The sequence below is a fragment of the Notolepis coatsorum genome (assembly GCF_963971535.1).
Source record: "Notolepis coatsorum genome assembly, chromosome: 19".
NCBI classification, from domain to species: domain Eukaryota; kingdom Metazoa; phylum Chordata; class Actinopteri; order Aulopiformes; family Paralepididae; genus Notolepis; species Notolepis coatsorum.
Window position 1 is genome coordinate 35,586,492 of NC_140183.1, and position 20,239 is coordinate 35,606,730.

Below are 20,239 nucleotides of genomic sequence, written 5' to 3' on the forward strand. Positions count from 1 at the left end.
GCATTGAGTCGGAAACCGGCGCATATTGACAGGAGGAAGTGGCACAGCCCAGCTCACACCAGCCCCTGTCAATCATCTGACTTCTGGATTTACTTTTTTATTTTTTGGGATTATCTCCCACAAACCTGAACGTTATTGCCATAAAACAGAACACAGTTAGTTTCTCTACCTTTCTGTGAACGTCTTGCAAAAAACGGTGGAGAAATTTACATTCTAAAAAAGATGGCAGAATTCAGTACTGTATCTACAAAACCTTCTGTTTAATCATCTTCCCTTTATTCATTTGCTTAGATTTTTTAGGTCTGGTAAATTTTAGCATGGTGTTATTCACAGTCAAAGAGAATTTTATTTATTTTTTTAAATAGAATTGATATTCTCCTTTTGGTTCATTACAATTTACTCAAGCCTAGTGGGCGGCTACGTGGCGTAGTGGGCAAGGCGCGCCACGAATGACTGAGACGCTGGGCTTGCCTGTTCGAGCCCAGCGCTCCACATTGCTTTCAGTTTAGCTGGTCGTTCATACTAATACACATTGGCCGTATTAGGGGGTGGGAAACTGATGGGTGGGGATCGGGCGTTGTGGACAGCGACTCCTACAGGTCGGTTGGTGCGCCTGCGCAGTAGAATCAGGTGTCGGGGGCAGCGTGAGCCTCCCACGCGTTACTCCTCGCCACTGAGAGATCGAGCTGCGCAGGTGAAAAGATGCGACTGCTGTTACCTCAAGTACCGGAGGGGACTTGTGCTATGTATGACTTAGTCCACATTGCAGCCGGCTTGTGGGAGGCAAGAAACAGCGTTCGTGACAGGGGAGGGTTGAATTGGATTATACGAAATTGGGATGGGAGAAAAATATAGAAAATGGGAGAAAAAGTGGATAAAAAAAAAAAAAAAAATTTACTCAAGCCTAGTAACAGACACACTATTTCTGACACTGATCCATATTATGTCCCTAGATTCAGATACCAAGAACATGCAAATGGACCATTTAATTTTTTTTAATTGTTTATTCTACGTCCTTATGGAATGAGTGAAAAAAAAAAGTAAAAAGTAATAAATAAAAAAAATATTATAATCTTTTTTTTTTAATTTTTTTTAGGGGCAAAGAGCCGCATGCTGCGCCAATAAAAAAGAATACGACATAAAAACGCTATATAGCGTTGGTGGCATTCAAAGGGCGGCATGAACTAACGACAAAACGCGTCGCTGGCACTCAAAGTGTTAATTATAGTTTGAAAATGCTTTTTAAAATCCCCCTATTGCGAATTACGGAGCATAACATATTGTAACAGATTCACTGCATATATTGTTACAAGTAATTTCCAGTGATACCCAGCCCAACTGAATCTTGTGCCCAGGAGAGAAGCGTCCTATTGAGGAAGTGGTTCGACCTGTTGACGCTGCACAAGGAGGACCTGGCTAAGCTGATCACTTTTGAGTGTGTGAGTACGTCCTGTCTGGCTGTACGCTTTCCAGTATTGTGCTGTTTTGTCTGAGACCTTTGCGGATCAGTTTAGCAGGCAAGATGCCAAAAGTTCTCATTAGCTCATTGTGTACAACATTTAAAAAATCCACAAACTATGTAACAGTATTGTCTTTGAATTGTTGAAAAGTTATTTTGCAATACACTGCCAAACCAAGAGACACACTCCTATTGAAATCACTGCACAAGCAGTAATACACAGGCCTTAACACTGAAGCTGCACAAGCAGTAATACACAGGCCTTAACACTGAAGCTGTACAAGCAGTAATACACAGGCCTTAACACTGAAGCTGCACAAGCAGTAATACACAGGCCTTAACACTGAAGCTGCACAAGCAGTAATACACAGGCCTTAACACTGAAGCTGCACAAGCAGTAATACACAGGCCTTAACACTGAAGCTGCACAAGCAGTAATACACAGGCCTTAACACTGAAGCTGCACAAGCAGTAATACACAGGCCTTAACACTGAAGCTGCACAAGCAGTAATACACAGGCCTTAACACTGAAGCTGCACAAGCAGTAATACACAGGCTTACTGAAGCTGCACAAGCAGTAATACACAGGCCTTAACACTGAAGCTGCACAAGCAGTAATACACAGGCTATATTACTGAAGCTGCACAAGCAGTAATACACAGGCCATATTACTGAAGCTGCACAAGCAGTAATACACAGGCCATATTACTAAAGCTGCACAAGCAGTAATACACAGGCCTTAACACTGAAGCTGCACAAGCAGTAATACACAGGCCTTAACACTGAAGCTGCACAAGCAGTAATACACAGGCCATATTACTGAAGCTGCACAAGCAGTAATACACAGGCCTTATTACTGAAGCTGCACAAGCAGTAATACACAGGCCATATTACTGAAGCTGCACAAGCAGTAATACACAGGCCATATTACTGAAGCTGCACAAGCAGTAATACACAGGCCATATTACTGAAGCTGCACAAGCAGTAATACACAGGCCATATTACTGAAGCTGCACAAGCAGTAATACACAGGCCTTAACACTGAAGCTGCACAAGCAGTAATACACAGGCCATATTACTGAAGCTGCACAAGCAGTAATACACAGGCCTTATTACTGAAGCTGCACAAGCAGTAATACACAGGCTTACTGAAGCTGCGAATCAGCTGAAAATCACAATATTGACGACTGAAATGTCCAAATCGCAAGAGACTTAATTTCTGGTTAGTTCAAAATGTGCTTCAGGCAATGACGTGAAAAAAATATGATAGTGATATTGCACTGGTGATAAATGTTTGCCTAAGATGGTGTGTTGTCGATCTCGAATGAGCTGTGTGTGTATGTGCACATGCTCTGTTTTCAGGGCAAGCCAGTGAAGGAGTCTCTGGGAGAGATTGGCTACGCCGCCTCCTTCCTGGAGTGGTTCTCAGAGGAGGCCCGGCGCACGTATGGGGACGTTGTTCCCTCACCCGCCAAGGACCGCAAGATCCTCCTGCTCAAACAGCCAGTGGGCGTGGCTTCAATCATAACACCGGTGAGCAGGATGAATGTCAAGGATCCATAAGTTTTCAGAACCACTACGTTTTCACTACTAAATGTAGACACTCTAATACTTTTACTACAACTTTTATCAACTTGGAACATTAGTTTGGTGTAGGGATGCAATTTCTGGCGAATTCTTCTAACCGGTCACGACCACCCATTAATCAGTTATTAACGGTTAACCAATACGTGTAAAATCTGCTATAAACCAATGGACTCGCATCTGTGATGTCCGAAATGGCTATGAAATTAATGGGTTTAAAAGAAAATCTGAGATGTCATTATTACACCGCGCGCAAAGGGTTATTGCGATCGCTCCTGTCTGTGTGTCTGTCCATGCCAGCTATAACTCATACAGTTCTGATCCTGTCTGGTCTACAAGATGCACTACATGACTAAGGTACGCATGTACATGTCAAAATACTTCCCAAAGGTCAGTGAATACCACGACCACAACACCAGAGGGAGCTCCACAAATCATGTGAATCCCAGATTCGGCTCAAACAAGGGACAAAACACGTTTCGCAATTATGCCACATCAATGTGGAACGACCCTACCCACAGCTGTAAAGGAATGTGAATCACTACCCAGTACCACTTTCAAAACCACTCTCAAAGAGCACCTACGGGAGACTGCAATTCGAAACTGGCCCCTGTAAATGTCCTAACCCAACCCCCTCCAATGTACAGTAAATGTCGTAACCCAATAATACACGAGACCCTCTTCTTCTTATTGTCGATAATCCAATGTAGTTACCCCACCTCGCCTAGCCACCCCCCCCACCCCACCCACCCAACAACCTCCAATGTACAGTTTCCCCCACCCCACCTACCCAACCCCCCCTCCACCCACCTACCCAACCTCCTCCAATGTACAGTTTCTTCGTCAAATGTATATACTCTCTTTTTTAGACTCTTTTTGTATCACAAACGGTACTGTATTTGTAAATCTGGTATGTCATAAATGTATAGATGTAGCAGTATTGTCTATCTGTATGTCATGTATGTCATATATGTTATGATGAATTGAAAATGGGGGACCCCGGGGCGGTTAGGTGGCCGAGCGGAGATTGCGTTCGTCACCAGCCCCGGAGCTGTGAGCTGGATTCGCCTGTTCGAATCCAGCTCACAGCTCCGGGGTTGTCACCAGCTTGGCTGGCCGTCTGCACTAATACAATTGGCTGTATTAGAGGGTGGGAGAAGCTGGCGGGGTGGGTCCGGGTCGTTGTAAACAGCGACTCCTACAGTTCGGTCGGGGCGCCTGCTAAGCGCGGATAGGACTCGAGGGGGATAGTGTGGTCCTCCCACACGCTACGCCCTCTCGATGAGAATCCGCGCTGCCAGGTGAAAAGAAGCGGTGATTGGCTGGACGTGTGTCGGAGGAAGCACGTGGTAGCCTCCACTCTCCCAGATGATCTGACTGTGGGGGGTAAGTGCGCAGCGACCAGGAAGGGACTGGGAATTGGCATACGACTAACATTGGGATGTGAGAAAATCGGAGGAAAATGGAGGGGGAAAAAGACCAATAAAAAAAAAAAAAAAATGGGGGACCCTGATGTAAACAAGACGAAAGTCTTTCTCTGGTCTGCATCCCCTTAACAATTCTGTGTATTGAGCTGTACTGTATTGTACCCATTCTGCAATCTGTTAATAAAAATGTCAATCAATTCAATCAATCTGTCCATGTCAGCTATAACTCATACAGTTCTGATAATGTCTGTCCATGCCAGCTATAACTCATAGAGTTCTGATCCGATTGGGATGAAACTTCACACATAGGTTGACGGCAGGCCAAGGACCTAAATTCCACAATGTTCTTAAAATCACTCCAACAATTATGTTTGAATTAATTTCCACCATTGAAATTAATGAGGTGGGGGACAGCATCACTCGTAGGCATCTCTTGAGTGTCCTTCACAAATCAATACCTCATTAAATGTGCCACAGATAGTTCACTCCACGTAGCAAGTTGACACATTTAGTTTCAGTGAGCCTCATTCGGCTTGACCCTGTTGACCTTGCATTAGCTTGTGGCTAACTATCCAGAGCTAGTATGAGGAACAGCATGGATTGTGCTGAGAAACCATCCACCGATCAATATCAAGTGAGAGGTAGGGCTAGGGTTCCAAACATCACAACTGTGTCCTTTTTAACTTTCCTCCCGTCCCTCCTGGTCGTCTCAGTGGAACTTCCCCAGCGCCATGATCACCAGGAAGGTGGGCGCTGCCCTGGCCGCTGGCTGCACCGTGGTGGTCAAACCAGCAGAGGACACGCCGCTGTCTGCCCTGGCCCTGGCGGAGGTCAGTGTTCTTCTACACGCAGCAGCCCACTCCACCATGTTCGCCTCGGCACAATTGACCCGCCTCAAACCCCTGCGGGTTTGTCCAAGGGAAGTGGCAGTCGTGATTGGAGGATCAAGAGGAGAGGGCGGGGTTTGAGAGGGGTCAGCTGACAGAAAGCCAGAATAGCTCAGTTCCAGGGTTCCCACGGGCATGGAAAACGTCAATTTGAAAAATTTCAATTGAATGTTTAATGTTAATGTTTCCAACCAATTCACACGTTTAACATCAAGCACAGCTAATGGTAGATCTAGTTAACACTTTCAGTGCCACCAGGGGGCGCACGACTTAGTGCTTGAATGCCACCATCCACTTCAATGTTAACGTTAATATCGCCTAATCTATGTTTTAAATTATGGCTATGTGTCTAATCTGCCCGTCGCTTATCAAAGAATCATTTTCCAGTCAGTGCTGTCAAGGCAGATTGGTTTTTTATCACTTCATTTCCGTTTGAGAGCATTTTGAAAAGCACCCGTTTTGAGGTAAAAAACAGCCCATTCTGGGCCATTCTGTGATAATCGTCTTTTACTGGAATATTCCAGAACGTTGATATTTGTCTGCCTATTTATGAATCGTTTTCAAATAAACACTAGATGATCAATATTATACGTACATGCACGCCCATTCGAGCCGCGCGCTGATAATAGCCGTTTTCATTTCCTCATGGATTTTACAGTGAAACCGATAGAGCACATTTCACAAAACAGCTTATATCTTCATCAAAACGAGTCTGATTATCCTAACACTGATAACATAGATTCCTTACCTGACATCAGATGGTATCCAACTGGTATATTCCAATTCCTGATCACCATTCGAAAAAGTCGATAAGTGTATAGATCTAACGTGTATACAGTAGAACTCATGATCCGCGGCGCTCAGAGGATCCATAATGAACTCTGGTAACCCCGGCTGCATCAGTGGACTGGAAAATGTGGAGTACAGGATTTTTTCCCCCATCCATTTTCATTGAGTCCATTCCAAAATCCCTGATGTCATCTGGGAGACGATAGGGGGCGCTTTTTTCCACATCTGATCGCCGGCGGCTCTTGGGCAGGCTAGGGTAGGCTCGCGTGATGCAATATGATTTCAGATCGCTAAAAAAAAAAAAAAAAAAATCAGAGAAATCTCGTGAGTGGCTTTCAACGTAACTATTATAAATCCGAGAAAACTCGTGAGTGGCAATCAAAGTGTTAACAAGAATAACATGGTAATTTGAAATGTATACACCCTGTGAGTTTGATAACCCTGTCATGATGGGAGGCATCCAATTATCTGCTGTGTGTGTATGTGTGTATGTAGCTGGCTGACCAGGCGGGCATCCCAGCGGGGGTGTTTAACGTGGTGCCCTGCTCCAGGGACAATACACCCTCTGTGGGAGAGGTCATGTGCACAGACCCCCTGGTGGGCAAGGTCTCCTTCACTGGCTCCACCGCCACTGGCAAGGTAGGACCAACCATACCACAAACCACTCATTAAAATGAATACCTGCAACACCTACTCACATTCATTGTAATCTGACAAGAGTTCATTCTGTTACCAGCTGATGACTGTGCTTGCCTCATTAGTTAGACCTCCCTCCTCTCCATTACGTTGTAGTGTGCCATTATTGCACGCTATAATGTTAGCGATCATTTGACCCAATGGGTTTGATGACTGTGCTTTCTAAATCTGAACACAGTGATTGATTGATTGATTGATTGGTACGTCACTCAAACTGTCTACCAGGGGTGGGCGATACTGCAAAATTTTGTATCGATCCGATACCAAGTAAATATAGGGCCAGTATTGCAGATAGTGATACTTTTGCTTGGGTGTGTTTTTAGATGTTTGTTTGTATAGGTTAGTGCTGGTGTTGCCACAGTAGTACGTACTTTGTTTTCTGCAAACAGTGCAGCTTGCAGTAGTTGTCTATAGCTGTAAAACAACACCAAACGGAGCTCCTCTTCATCTCTGCCATCATCCAGCAGTGCGCTGAGTGACTGCATGCCGGCAACACTCACAGTATGTAGGGGAGGGACAGAGTAAGCATGAGCGAAGTGAGTGAGAGGAGCACAACCACTATGATGTAACACGAGTTGTGTGCTGAACGTAGAGAATAGAAACTGAAACTTAAGTATCGATCTCATCACGTTGGTATCTATACATCAATATTTTGGATCGATCCGCCCACCCCTACGGTCTACTCACTCAGCAGGAGCCGGGACCAAGACATGTCCTGAGCTGAGGGCGGGACAAACACAAAAGACAGAGCTTCTTCTACTCCTTTTTAAGGAGTGAGAAGTCCATTCCCCTTAGTATGTTTTCTTTATTGATACAGTAGGAAGGCTGAGAGGGAGACAGAGTAGGAGATACATGGGAGAGAAGGTTCTTTATTGAGACAGTAGGAAGGCTGAGAGGGAGACAGTAGGGGAGACACGGGAGAGAAGGTTCTTTATTGACAGTAGGAAGGCTGAGGGAGACAGAGTAGGGGAGACACAAGAGAGAAGGTTCTTTATTGACAGTAGGAAGGCTGAGGGAGACAGAGTAGGAGATACATGAGAGAGAGAAGGTTCTTTATTGAGACAGTATAAAGGCTGAGAGGGAGACAGAGTAGAGGAGACACAGGAGAGAAGGTTCTTTATTGAGACAGTATGAAGGCTGAGAGGGAGACGGAGTGGGGGAGATATAGACGAGAAGGTTCTTTATTGAGACAGTATGAAGGCTGAGGGAGACAGAGTAGGAGATACATGAGAGAGAGAAGGTTCTTTATTGAGACAGTAGGAAGGCTGAGGGAGACAGAGTCGGGGAGACACAGGAGAGAATGTTCTTTATTGAGACAGTATAAAGGCTGAGAGGGAGACAGAGTAGAGGAGACACAGGAGAGAAGGTTCTTTATTGAGACAGTATAAAGGCTGAGAGGGAGACAGAGTAGAGGAGACACAGGAGAGAAGGTTCTTTATTGAGACAGTATGAAGGCTGAGAGGGAGACAGAGTGGGGGAGATATAGACGAGAAGGTTCTTTATTGAGACAGTATGAAGGCTGAGGGAGACAGAGTAGGGGAGACACAGGAGAGAAGGTTCTTTATTGAGACAGTAGGAAGGCTGAGGGAGACAGAGTAGGGGAGACACAGGAGAGAAGGTTCTTTATTGAGACAGTAGGAAGGCTAAGGGAGACTGAGTAGGGGAGACACGGGAGAGAAGGTTCTTTATTGAAACAGTATGAAGGCTGAGAGGGAGACAGAGTAGGGGAGAAATAGAGATGGTTCTTTATTGAGACAGTATGAAGGCTGAGAGGGAGACAGAGTAGCAGAAACACAGGAGAGAAAGTTCTTTATTGAGACAGTAGGAAGGCTGAGGGAGACGGTAGCAGAGACACAGGAGAGAAGGTTCTTTATTGAGACAGTATGAAGGCTGAGAGGGAGACAGAGTAGAAGATACATGGGAGAGAAGGTTCTTTATTGAGACAGTAGGAAGGCTGAGAGAGACAGAGTAGGGGAGACACGGGAGAGAAGGTTCTTTATTCACAGTAGGAAGGCTGAGGGAGACAGAGTAGTTCAAGTTTCAAGTTTCTTTAATAGTTGTCATACAGAAGTACAGAATACTTTCATACAAAATGCTTCTTACTGGGGAGACACGGGAGAGAAGGTTCTTTATTGAGACAGTAGAAAGGCTGAGGGAGACAAGAGTAGGGGAGACACGGGAGAGTCGGTTCTTTATTGAGACAGTATGAAGGCTGAGAGGGAGACAGAGTAGAAGATACACGGGAGAGAAGGTTCTTTATTGAGACAGTAGGAAGGCTGAGAGAGACAGAGTAGGGGAGACACGGGAGAGAAGGTTCTTTATTGACAGTAGGAAGGCTGAGGGAGACAGAGTAGGGGAGACACAGGAGAGAAGGTTCTTTATTGAGACAGTAGAAAGGCTGAGGGAGACAGAGTAGGGGAGACACGGGAGAGAAGGTTCTTTATTGACAGTAGGAAGGCTGAGGGAGACAGAGTAGGGGAGACACAGGAGAGAAGGTTCTTTATTGAGACAGTAGAAAGGCTGAGGGAGACAGAGTAGGGGAGACACAGGAGAGACGGTTCTTTATTGAGACGGTAGGAAGGCTGAGGGAGACGGAGTAGGGGAGACACAGGAGAGACGGTTCTTTATTGCGACAGTAGGAAGGCTGCGAGGGAGACAGAGTAGGGGAGACACGATACAGGAGAGAAGGTTCTGAATGTCAAATCTCTCCATCCAGATCTTGCTGAAGCATGCCGCTGACACGGTCAAGAGGGTTTCCATGGAGCTGGGTGGCCACGCCCCTTTCATCGTGTTTGACAGTGCAGATGTAGACAAGGCCGTGGCGGGGGCTATGGGCTCCAAGTTCAGAAACTCAGGACAGGTACCGATTGATTGATTGATTGAAAACTTTATTAACAGATTGCAGAATGGGTACAGTACAGTACAGCTCAATACATACAATTGTTAAGGGGATGCAGACCAGAGAAATACTTTCGTCTTGTTTACATCAGGGTCCCCCATTTTCAATTCATCGTAACATATATAACATACATGACATACAGATAGACCGAATGATAATCTTTCCAACTTAACTATTATTGTAAATCGCACCATACTGTAGTTGCTTTCTCAATGTTATTTATGGGTGTAATTTTTTTTTATGTAGTATGATGCATCAATAAAAGCGATCAACATCAATATGTTAAATGTACACGGTTTTAATGGCATTTATTCTGTTGCTGACCGTGGTAAAAAAAAATCTAAAAAGACTGGTGTATGATGCATTGAATTTTTGCCTGAATAATTGGAGTGTAATTGTTGTTCGATTGAATGGTTCTACCACCTTGAGTTAGTTAAGAGTTAATAAAGATCGTTTGACCAAAGATGGCCCGCCAAAACAAATCTGTATGACCTTTTAACTCTAGGTGGTGCTCTAAACCCAAAATCAGGTACTGGAAACATTTGTATGAATCTGACACAAAGCCACGTGATTGTTAACACTCTACTGCTTCCGTAGACGTGCGTGTGCTCCAACCGTTTCCTGGTCCAGAGCGGCATTCACGACCGCTTCGTGGAAAAGATGGCCCAGGCCATGGACGCTGAGCTCCGGCTGGGCCACGGCTCAGATCCCAACACCACCCAGGGACCGCTCATCAACGTCCGCGCTGCTGAGAAGGTAAAGCCGCTCACCAATGTCTGTGATGTCAGAGGAAGTACTAAACCCGCCTTATTTTCCACCCTCGAAAAAGACACTTCTTCTATCAATCAAAATTTCTCTCGGGATGATTCAAGTATTTCTATTCTATTCAATATTAAAAAAAAAAATTGTACTTATTTTTTACTATTATGCACTTTACTACTAAGTAATCTACTGTGCCTATATTACAACCTACTATGCGAATATGTCTATACTACTATACTTCTGTCTAGGGATGAAAAAGAGGTACTCTGACAGATTGGGGTGGGGCAGAGTGTGCAGCATGGTGATGATTTCAACTACTACAGCAGCTAAATTACTATGGGTTTAGTTACGCTTTAACCGACTGATGGTTTTAGGATTTTGGCGACTGATTGAACCATTTCATTGGCAAATCTGTAATGAATTTCCTGTATTAGTGTCTTATAATGACTAACGGGGGCAGCACGCATCTGGCTTGGAAAGTTTTCTATACCTGGTTCAGATACTTTAAATTTGAAACCAGGTCTAAAGTTACTTTATTTAGACACTTTTCATTGATGAACGAAAGCACGAAAGTCATTATGCAACAGGGTAAAATATGTTTAACATTTGTACAAGCCATCTCCTAATAGAATCAGACCATTCTTAAATGATTTATTCAATATAATAACAACATGAACTAGTAAATATTTGATAAATTGTAAAATTGGTACAGTATCTACAGGTCTCTAGTGTTGTCATGACATTGTTTACCAACCAAGATATGTTTAGCTTCATATGTTCTCCTTTGTTCCCGTCAGGTGGCGCACCAGGTAGCAGACGCTGTGTCTCGGGGGGCCAAGATAGTGCGAGGGGGCAAGCGTCTGGATGGCTCCTTCATGGAGCCCACCTTGCTGGCGGGCGTCACCACCGAAATGCTTTGTACCAGAGAGGAGACCTTCGGCCCGCTGCTGCCCGTCATCAGGTCGGTCCAGTCTAACAACACTCCATGAGCACTCTATGAGCACTCCAGTTCATGTCCCCCTAAAGAGGGTGGAACACAGTTAAATTAGTATGTACTAGTTTATGTTTGTGAAGCTCTGTTGGGCTGTGTAAGATTGCGGTGTTGGATCATTCAGTTGGATCAGCCTTCATCGCCTCTGTGTTATCGATCCTCTGCGTTGTTTGTTTTGATTCATTGAGGCAATTGTTCGGTGGAATTTCATACTCCCGCGTCTGACTGGCTAAAACACTATCTCTTCTCCCGGGTTGCATTTGAAAACAATTGTACGCTGAGTCCTCCATTCATCAAAAAGGATTCCAAAACGCTACATATCCATTTACATTTTATTATAAAAAATGTATACAGTAATCCTTACCTGAAATCTATCGGTTCATTATATGGAAACACCAATGTAACTTTTTGCTGGGGATAGCGAAGAACTCAAAAGTATCCCAGAAATTTGCTTTATGTTTGTGGCAATAATACATTTCCAAATAGTGGGTATTTAATTTTGGAGTGAAAGAAAAACAAGAATCTGAGAATTGGGCTATGGCTACATGCTACATGCTACAGGCTACATGCTATGGGCTACATGCTATGGGCTACGGGCTACATGCTACAGGCTACATGCTACAGGCTTCATGCTACGGGCTACATGCTACGGGCTACATGCTACGGGCTTCAGGCTAACCAGAATCTCTTTTTAATAAAATGTTATGCTTCACAGGTTCAATACAGAGGAAGAAGCACTTGCCATTGCCAATGCGTCTCACGTGGGTTTGGCAGGTAAATATATCTGTTATTATTTATTTGTTATGTCAAATCAAATAAAATTTATTTGTAAGGCCCGACAACACACGTTAATGTCCCCATGGGCCGGACACGTCTTCTTTAAACAAGTCAAGAAGAAACATAACAATAAGTCGAGAACAAAACAAGAGCACCATAAGGTCCAACAAATTTAAAATAAATGCAAAATAAATGAATGAATGCAAACACTCCCAGACATACCCCACGCGAAGGTAAGGAAAAACTCACTAAAACCTAGCAATAGGAAAAAATGCACCACAGGCAGTGTGGAGGAGAGAAACCTTAGAAGGCCCATTCAAGGGGGGATCTCCCTTCTTAGATGTCGGTGATAGTAGTGTTGCAGACGGACAGTTGGTAAGCATGCACTCATGTGTGTAGTGAAACACAGATGAGTGCATGCAATAGCAACTGAACATTTTGAAAAATTTAAGATAGAGCTGATAGCGATAGCAACTGAACATTTTGAAAGATTAAAGATAGAGCTGATAGGGGCGGTCAGGTGGCGTAGCGGAGATTGTGCTTGTCACCAATGCAAGAGGCTGCGGTCTCGACTCCCGGAGAGTCAGCATTTTTTTTTTTTTTTTTTTTGCCTTGGCTCGGGCTGATCGCTATACTAACTCGTTTGGCTGAGTTAGGGGGAGGGGAGCCGTGAGTGGGTCCTGGGCGTTGTGGACAGCGACCCCTACAGTTCGGTCGGGGCGCCTGCTCAGCAAGGGTAGGATCTTGAGAGAGGTAGTGCGACCTTCCACACGTTACACTCTCCCGGTGAGAATCTGCGCGGCCAGGCTGGCTGCCGGCTGGCTGCACATGCGTCGGAGGAAAGCATGTGACAGTCTCCGGCCTCTCGGACCAACAGTAGGGGAAAAGTGTGCAACAACCAGGAAGGGAGTTGGGAATTGGCATAACGACTAACAGTGGGATGGGAGAAAATCGGAAAAAGAAGGAGGGGGAAAAAGATAATCAAAAAAATTCAAATTAAAAGATAGAGCTGATAGCGGATCTATTTGAGGCACAGGGGCGGCGCAAAGAGGGTTGCGTCCCCCTCGTCTTAATCACGGGACGTTCAACACTCCGGTCATTGCTCCGAGACAGCCGGAGACAGGGAGATAGGGGGCGGCGCAGAGAGGGTCGCAACCTCCCCGTCATCATCGTGGGACGTCCAGCACTCCGGTCAACACTACGAGACAGCCGGAAACAAGAAGCCAAGAAACAAGAATCTACTGTAAAAAAGTCAGGGATGTGACAAATAAAGTTGAAAGTTGAAACACTACAAACCCACACCTTCCAATGGGTTTTAAACATCCAATCCAGAATTTCTTATAAATGTATAAATGTGGGTTATATTTTACATAGATCCTCTCAGATCATGACTTTGGAGACTTTCATAACCCAATGCAATTCAAAATACAGGTCTGTTGTACTTCAGTGTCAACCAACATTAGCAACATACACCTTTTAATGTTATAAAAGAAATGCAAAACCTCACGTTTAGCTGTCAAATTATCTTTGTGTCAAGTGGTCTGTCAGTCTATCTGGTAGTAATGTCTTCACATCAGTCTGCCTATCTGGTAGTAATGTCTTCAAGTCAGTATCTGGTAGTCATGTCTTCACATCAGTCTATCTGGTAGTCATGTCTTCAAGTTAATTACTCATGAACGTGGCTAGTTTCTTTCAATAGAAGGTGCCATAGTGCTGTTACTGATTGGTATTTAATGACATGCTTTTTTTTCTCTCAGGCTACCTCTTCACCCAGGACATCAGTCAGATCTGGCGTGTGACTGAGGCGCTGGAGGTGGGCATGGTGGGGGTTAATGAGGGCCTCCTCTCCACCCCAGAGGCCTCCTTTGGTGGGGTCAAGCAGTCAGGCCTGGGTAGAGAGGGCTCCAAGTACGGCATCGAGGAGTACCTGGACGTGAAGTACATGTGCTTCGGAGGCCTGACTCCTTGAATTAGGACAAACCCCCTTACCCCCCCCCCCCCCCCCCCCCCCCCTGATCCAAACTACATGACAGACCACCTTACCCCTCTAATCCAAACTACATGGGGTACAGTGGAGAGAAGTCAAGGTTTTACCCCTGGTAGGAGTCACCTGTCAACAACCCTGTACTGGGTACCAGTAATGCAGTTATTATAGCCAGGATGTGCTCACGTCTAGCTTACAACACACTATTTTAAAGGTGTAATATAGGTGTAATGTTAAATCATTTGGAATGAGGACCATGTACACTCGAACAGTGGAATTAACTGAATAAAAGAAAAAATTATTAAAACTCTGAAAGTCAGTGATGTTGGCCGCATCGCTGCTTCCCTGTTTGTTTTTGTTATTCCTTTATGGGGAATAAAATGGGGTCTGGGAAGAGGAGTCGCTAGCTAGACATGGTATGTTTCAGAGGGCGTTTCAAAAGAATGAAAGTGTGCTCCAAATCGCATAATTTAATTGGTGAGACCAAATGGAAATCCTATATACTTCTGTTAAGATAAGACAAAATATTCTTTTATTGATCCCCTTTGGGGTAATTCAGGTGTCATAGCAGCACAGATTCCAAGGTTTCGGCAAATTGCAATGGATTAAAAACATCCAAATATTTAGTGACGACGCCTGTAACAAGATGTACAACCCTGACGTATAGCTACAGCCGTGTCCACTCTGACACATTGGCATAAGGAACATGGCTGAGTAAGAGACTACTACTACTACCACCATGCTTTCTGTGGAGTGTGTAGACAGAAAGCCCCTGCCTGGAAGTCACGTCTTCCCATCTCCCTCTGTTGGGGGAAATTCTACACGTGGAAGCATAGCTTATTAAATATGTCGTAGCACTAGCAGACATCGGTTGTGTGGGACTATATGCATGTACTCGATTTTGGTTGATCAGTTCTCTAACCTTGACTTCTGAATCTTTACTTGAGATATTACCAATAGGATGTGCAAAATCTGTAGTATCATCGGTATGTTAAAACAAGATGTGAAATTTAGACCCTTTTTTGTCATGTAAAAGTTGTTGAGGAATACAGCGCACAATGATTTAAATGAGTTAAAAGGTGAGGACGCATAAGCACAGAATTTATAATTATAAAAAAAAGTATACAAACGCAGATTTATTTTGGCGGTATTTTTCTTTTTGAAAATGATTCCTTTTGTATTCATTGCTTGACATCCTATAATGAACTAGAAGTAGGTGTAATTATGATGTAACATTTTCAGTATTAAATTATTTTTGTAACAGTGAAGGGATAATAACCTAAGTAAACATTAAGATTTATTGTATTGTAAAATGGGGGACCCTGATGTAAACAAGACGAAAGTCTTTCTCTGGTCTGCATCCCCTTAACAATTGTATGTATTGAGCTGTACTGTACTGTACCCATTCTGCAATCTGTTAATAAACTTTTCAATCAATCAATCAATTGTACTTTTATTTGTGTTCATAAAAATTTACTGAATAGGCCATGTTGCTTATTGTGTTGATTAATACTGTCATAGATATTAGCTGGCATTTTCTTATGCTGACAATGTTGACACAGGGTGAACTATACAGTAGTATGTAGTTTCTGAGCCTGTAATGTTAATGCTTGTTGCCTGAATCATAGTCATGTCCTTTGCCAATGTTGTCCCTTAAGTGCCGTGTGAATGGTTTTCTTAATTCTGTCAATTGGGAATGTTATGCTACATTTCTGGGGGCAAGCCACCATTTGTAGGGGATCATTCCCATTGACTGTGTGTGTTGAATGGTGGATCTTTGGGTTAAAAGATGGTTTGGTTTGAAGTCTTATTGTGTGAAAAGCTGCCACAGAAAATCTCATGACCATCCAGGGAGAAACCTCCACCCTTCCTTTTCTCTATTCCTTCTTCCTTTTTTGTGCTTTTTGCAATTTCTCAATGCAACACAATCCTCCAAAGATGGCGGCCGGCATCCATAACAAATGTTTTAACTTCCCACCCACTTCACAAGCCCTATAGATTGTTTATGTAAAAAAAAATATTCTTAATGTGCAAACAAGTATTTCTAACTACTGTAAATGTGAATGGGGGAAAATTAAAGAAACAATTGTTTAAAACTTTTAACAGCTTGTGCAAAATGTTTGTGAATGGAATGGATATTAGTTAACCAATTAGTTAGTCTGAAAATGCATACTTAATTAATACCATTGAGAAGACTTTTAGAGACGGTTTGGAGTTTATTACCAGTAAAACACCAGAGAAATGAACCAACTGCAAAACACAACATACATGAGCGAAGATGTCAGAGGAGGGGGTTGTGCATTGTGTTGAGTTTGAATGTGTTCATAGTTAACTAAGCTATAATAGTATTAGTAGCCTATACAAAGCAGCAGTCATTTCACAACGAGATGGAGTGACCCCCAGAGCACCACAGACGAGCCAAGTCAGTGACATATAAATATCACTCAAACACTATCTCCAACGCCACAGCGACAGTGAAATCATGAGAATGGTGAACAGGCAGAAAAGTCTCACCGTATGGACACTGATGAATCAATACATAGAGAATGGAAGATACATATTTATTTAAATGTATTCCCACATGGGCATTAGGCCTACAAGTTGTCGCTGACGTCCACCTGTAGCATATGGGTACTTATAAGGGTGCATTATGTCGTTTTTGGGAAAGAAATTTGAAGTAGTAGTATTTAAAGTAGTATCTTCTAGGCTTATGATTTGTTCACAGTGGCTCACAATGATTTTGATTTGTGAAGATAGAATAGTTCTAAGGATTACATGAATAGTAAATATTCTTTGTAAACTATAGGCTTGGGAAAAGTCAACATATGTCTTTCCCCAAACTACATAATGTACCTTTAAAGAAAAGGGAGAGCTTAAAATTAACTGAGATGTGTAGCTTGTAAGCATTTATTGCAATGGTTAATCTGTCGATAACACATTCCAGAATAGTTTTATGCTACTAACAATTTCATCAGAGTATGTAAAAATATAGGGGAAAGTTAGCAGATTCGAGTAAGCTGAATTACTTTCCAAATCCAAATGGGTTTGATGGGCGAGAGGGTTGAGAAAATGGGAATTGTGCTGGACTTCCTGGAAATAGGGGTGTAACGGTACACAAAAACCACGGTACGGTACGTACCTCGGTTTTGCAGTCAAGGTTCGGTACGGGTTTTCGGTACAGTGGGCGAAAGCTTGGCTTTCCATGTTCCACTCAGGGGTGAGGTAGTGTGCAGTAACTAATTGTACTTGTAGGGCTGTCAACGAATATTCTATATTGAAATTAATAATTGACTTGTAAAAAAATATATATATATATTATACCAGTCCAGAAATGTACCTCTCTTGTTGGGACATAATTGGACCCTTATTATTAAATATGATTTTATACTCAGTCAAGGAGGGGAACTTCCATAAGAACGACAATATTGCACTCATAACAGTCCTCCTTAAAAAAGACAAAGACCACACCGAGTGCGGTAGTTATAGACCCTTAAGCCTCCTCGGAACCGATATCAAATTGTACTCTAAAGTATTAGCCATCAGATTACAAAAGCATATGACGTCTTTAGTTCATCCGGACCAAACTGGCTTCATAAGAGGCCGATTGATCACTGATAACATAAGACGAATACTGCACATACTAGATGCTGACAAGGACGACACCATACCTAAGGCGATGTTGTCCCTGGATGCAATGAAAGCTTTTGACAGGCTGGAATGGTCGTATCTATGGGCAGTATTAGAAAGGATGGGGTTAGGTAAAGGTTTCATTGATATGATTAAAGTAGTATACAAAGACCCATCGGCCATGATTACAACAGGTATAATCACCTCCGGAATCTTTCCGGTATCACGCTCAGCTAGACAGGGTTGCCCTCTTAGTCCCGGACTATTCAATCTATCATTAGAGCCTTTAGCACAATATATAAGACAATCCCAATCCATAGAACCAATCGTAATCAAGGGCACACAACATAAAATTTGTTTATATGCGGACGACGTAATACTGTTCATGCAAAACCCCAACACCACATTGCCTCATCTGCTCGAGTTGATTGAGGACTTTGGAGATTTATCGGGATTTAAGATAAATTGGCCGAAGTCGGCTTTCCTTACACTTAACGCCCCTGCAAAAAAATATATAACCCTCCCAGTAGAGATACCTATGGTAAAACACTTTAGATGCTTGGGAGTGGAAATATTCCCCACCATAAGACAAACGGTGAAGCACAATTACATAAAAATCCAAAACAAAATCAAAGACGACCTTGATAGGTGGTCAAAACTTAAAAACTCAGTACAGGCACGGATATCAATAGTTAAGATGGACGTACTACCTAGAATCAACTTCTTCAGCTCAATGCTACCGTTACCCCCTCCAGAGGGTTACTGGAAAAAATTACACTCCTCCACATACAAATTTATTTGGAATAACAAACCACCACGTATAAAAAGATCCACCGCACAGAGAAACAAAGCAGACGGTGGTATGGCATTTCCTGATTTTTTCCACTATTTTAAGGCGTACACTTTAAGACCATTGACAACATGGTTTGATCCCCAAGCATTAGTATCCTGGAGAAAATTAGAAGAAAATATAGTAGCCCCACATAGACTGAAGGACATAGCATACACTAAATTATCAATTAAGCAATGCGAACGGAAATTTGGCCCCATAATTACTCATGCGATCCGGATATGGCGTGAAACACAAAAAAAACATTCTAATCCACATAAATGGCATAATCATACTCCCTTATTCAATAACAATGCACTCTTGATTGGAAAACGACCTATAAGATTCCCTATATGGGAAAAGCAAGGCATACACTCATTAGGTGATGTTTTTAACAAACAGGGTTTCTGTAGCTATGAAGAAATACGCAAAAAAATTTATCTCACCAAGTCCACAAATTTCTTTTACACACAGTTATTGTTAAGTTTGAAGTCTCACGGTCACGGTGTTCCATTAAAGATACCAATTGAACACCACAGATACCACAAATTCTTCTATGAAAGAGAGACATCGAGAGGTTTTGTTTCAGATTTTTATCATCAATTACTACCGTCCTCATATGAAACCCTCCACCTAGACTCCGTCTGGAGGAGGGATATACCAGACCTGGAAAGCGATTTTGATTGGCAAGAAGCCTGGGCAAATATTCGATTTACATCAAGGAACCCGGACCATCAACAAATAAATCTTAACTATATTCACAGGACATACTTGACTCCTATAAGACTGAAAAAAATGGGTCTTAAACAAGACTCCAAATGCTCCTTATGTACAAATGGGGACGAGGGGACATTTATGCACATGTACTGGGACTGCCCACCAGTTAAAATATTCTGGAAAGAGGTGACCCAGCAATTATCAAATCTCTTAACTCTGAATATACCTGTACACCCCTCTGTACTATTGCTGAATGATGTTTTTGAGTATGCAGTAAATCCACAGCTAAAGAGATTGGTTTTATCGGGTATCACAGTGGCTAAAAAGCTGATAGCATCACGATGGTTCCAACCGGAAAAAATGTGCCGAAAGGTCTGGATTATTACATATCTCGATGTGATTTATCAAGAAATATCTACAGCTAGAATTTTGAGTCTCAATGAATCCAAAATGACAATGTGGTTAGAAGTGGTGGAGATAATAAAAGCTAGCATATAATGGTAGTGTCTGGTTAGGAGCGAGGTATAATGGATGGATTATCCAATGGGGGGTCCGGGAGGGGGGGGGGTACGAGCTAGAGCATATGTGTGTAGGGTATTAGATAGCAGGTATTGGGGGTATATCCTGTATAAGACATTTAACTATATTTCATTGGATGTGCACTGTTAATAATGCTTGTATATCTTATTGTGTGTTGTCATGTTTGTCTATATGTTTGTTTAAAAAATAATAAAAAAAATAAAACACAAAAAATATATATAATTATTATATTAGATTGTGAAAAAAAACAGCCCCCTGACCAGTGATAGC

The 20,239-nt window shown here is 42.8% G+C and overlaps 1 protein-coding gene across 2 annotated transcripts in view; it reads left to right on the top strand.

The window, feature by feature from the left end:
- aldh5a1 (aldehyde dehydrogenase 5 family, member A1 (succinate-semialdehyde dehydrogenase)) overlaps window positions 1–16,311 on the top strand; it is a 30,123-nt gene extending 13,812 nt beyond the window's left edge. The window contains exons 2-10 of one of the 2 annotated variants that reach the window (XM_084336467.1): window positions 1,356–1,439; window positions 2,823–2,993; window positions 5,185–5,301; window positions 6,643–6,786; window positions 9,560–9,703; window positions 10,340–10,498; window positions 11,302–11,465; window positions 12,211–12,269; window positions 14,030–16,311. In XM_084336467.1, coding sequence (XP_084192593.1) covers window positions 1,356–1,439; window positions 2,823–2,993; window positions 5,185–5,301; window positions 6,643–6,786; window positions 9,560–9,703; window positions 10,340–10,498; window positions 11,302–11,465; window positions 12,211–12,269; window positions 14,030–14,241 — 1,254 coding nt within the window. In that variant the 3' untranslated portion in view covers window positions 14,242–16,311. The remainder of the gene's footprint in view (window positions 1–1,355; window positions 1,440–2,822; window positions 2,994–5,184; window positions 5,302–6,642; window positions 6,787–9,559; window positions 9,704–10,339; window positions 10,499–11,301; window positions 11,466–12,210; window positions 12,270–14,029) is intronic. The other variant, XM_084336468.1, reaches the window with a different exon arrangement.
- The last annotated feature ends 3,928 nt before the right edge of the window (window positions 16,312–20,239 follow it).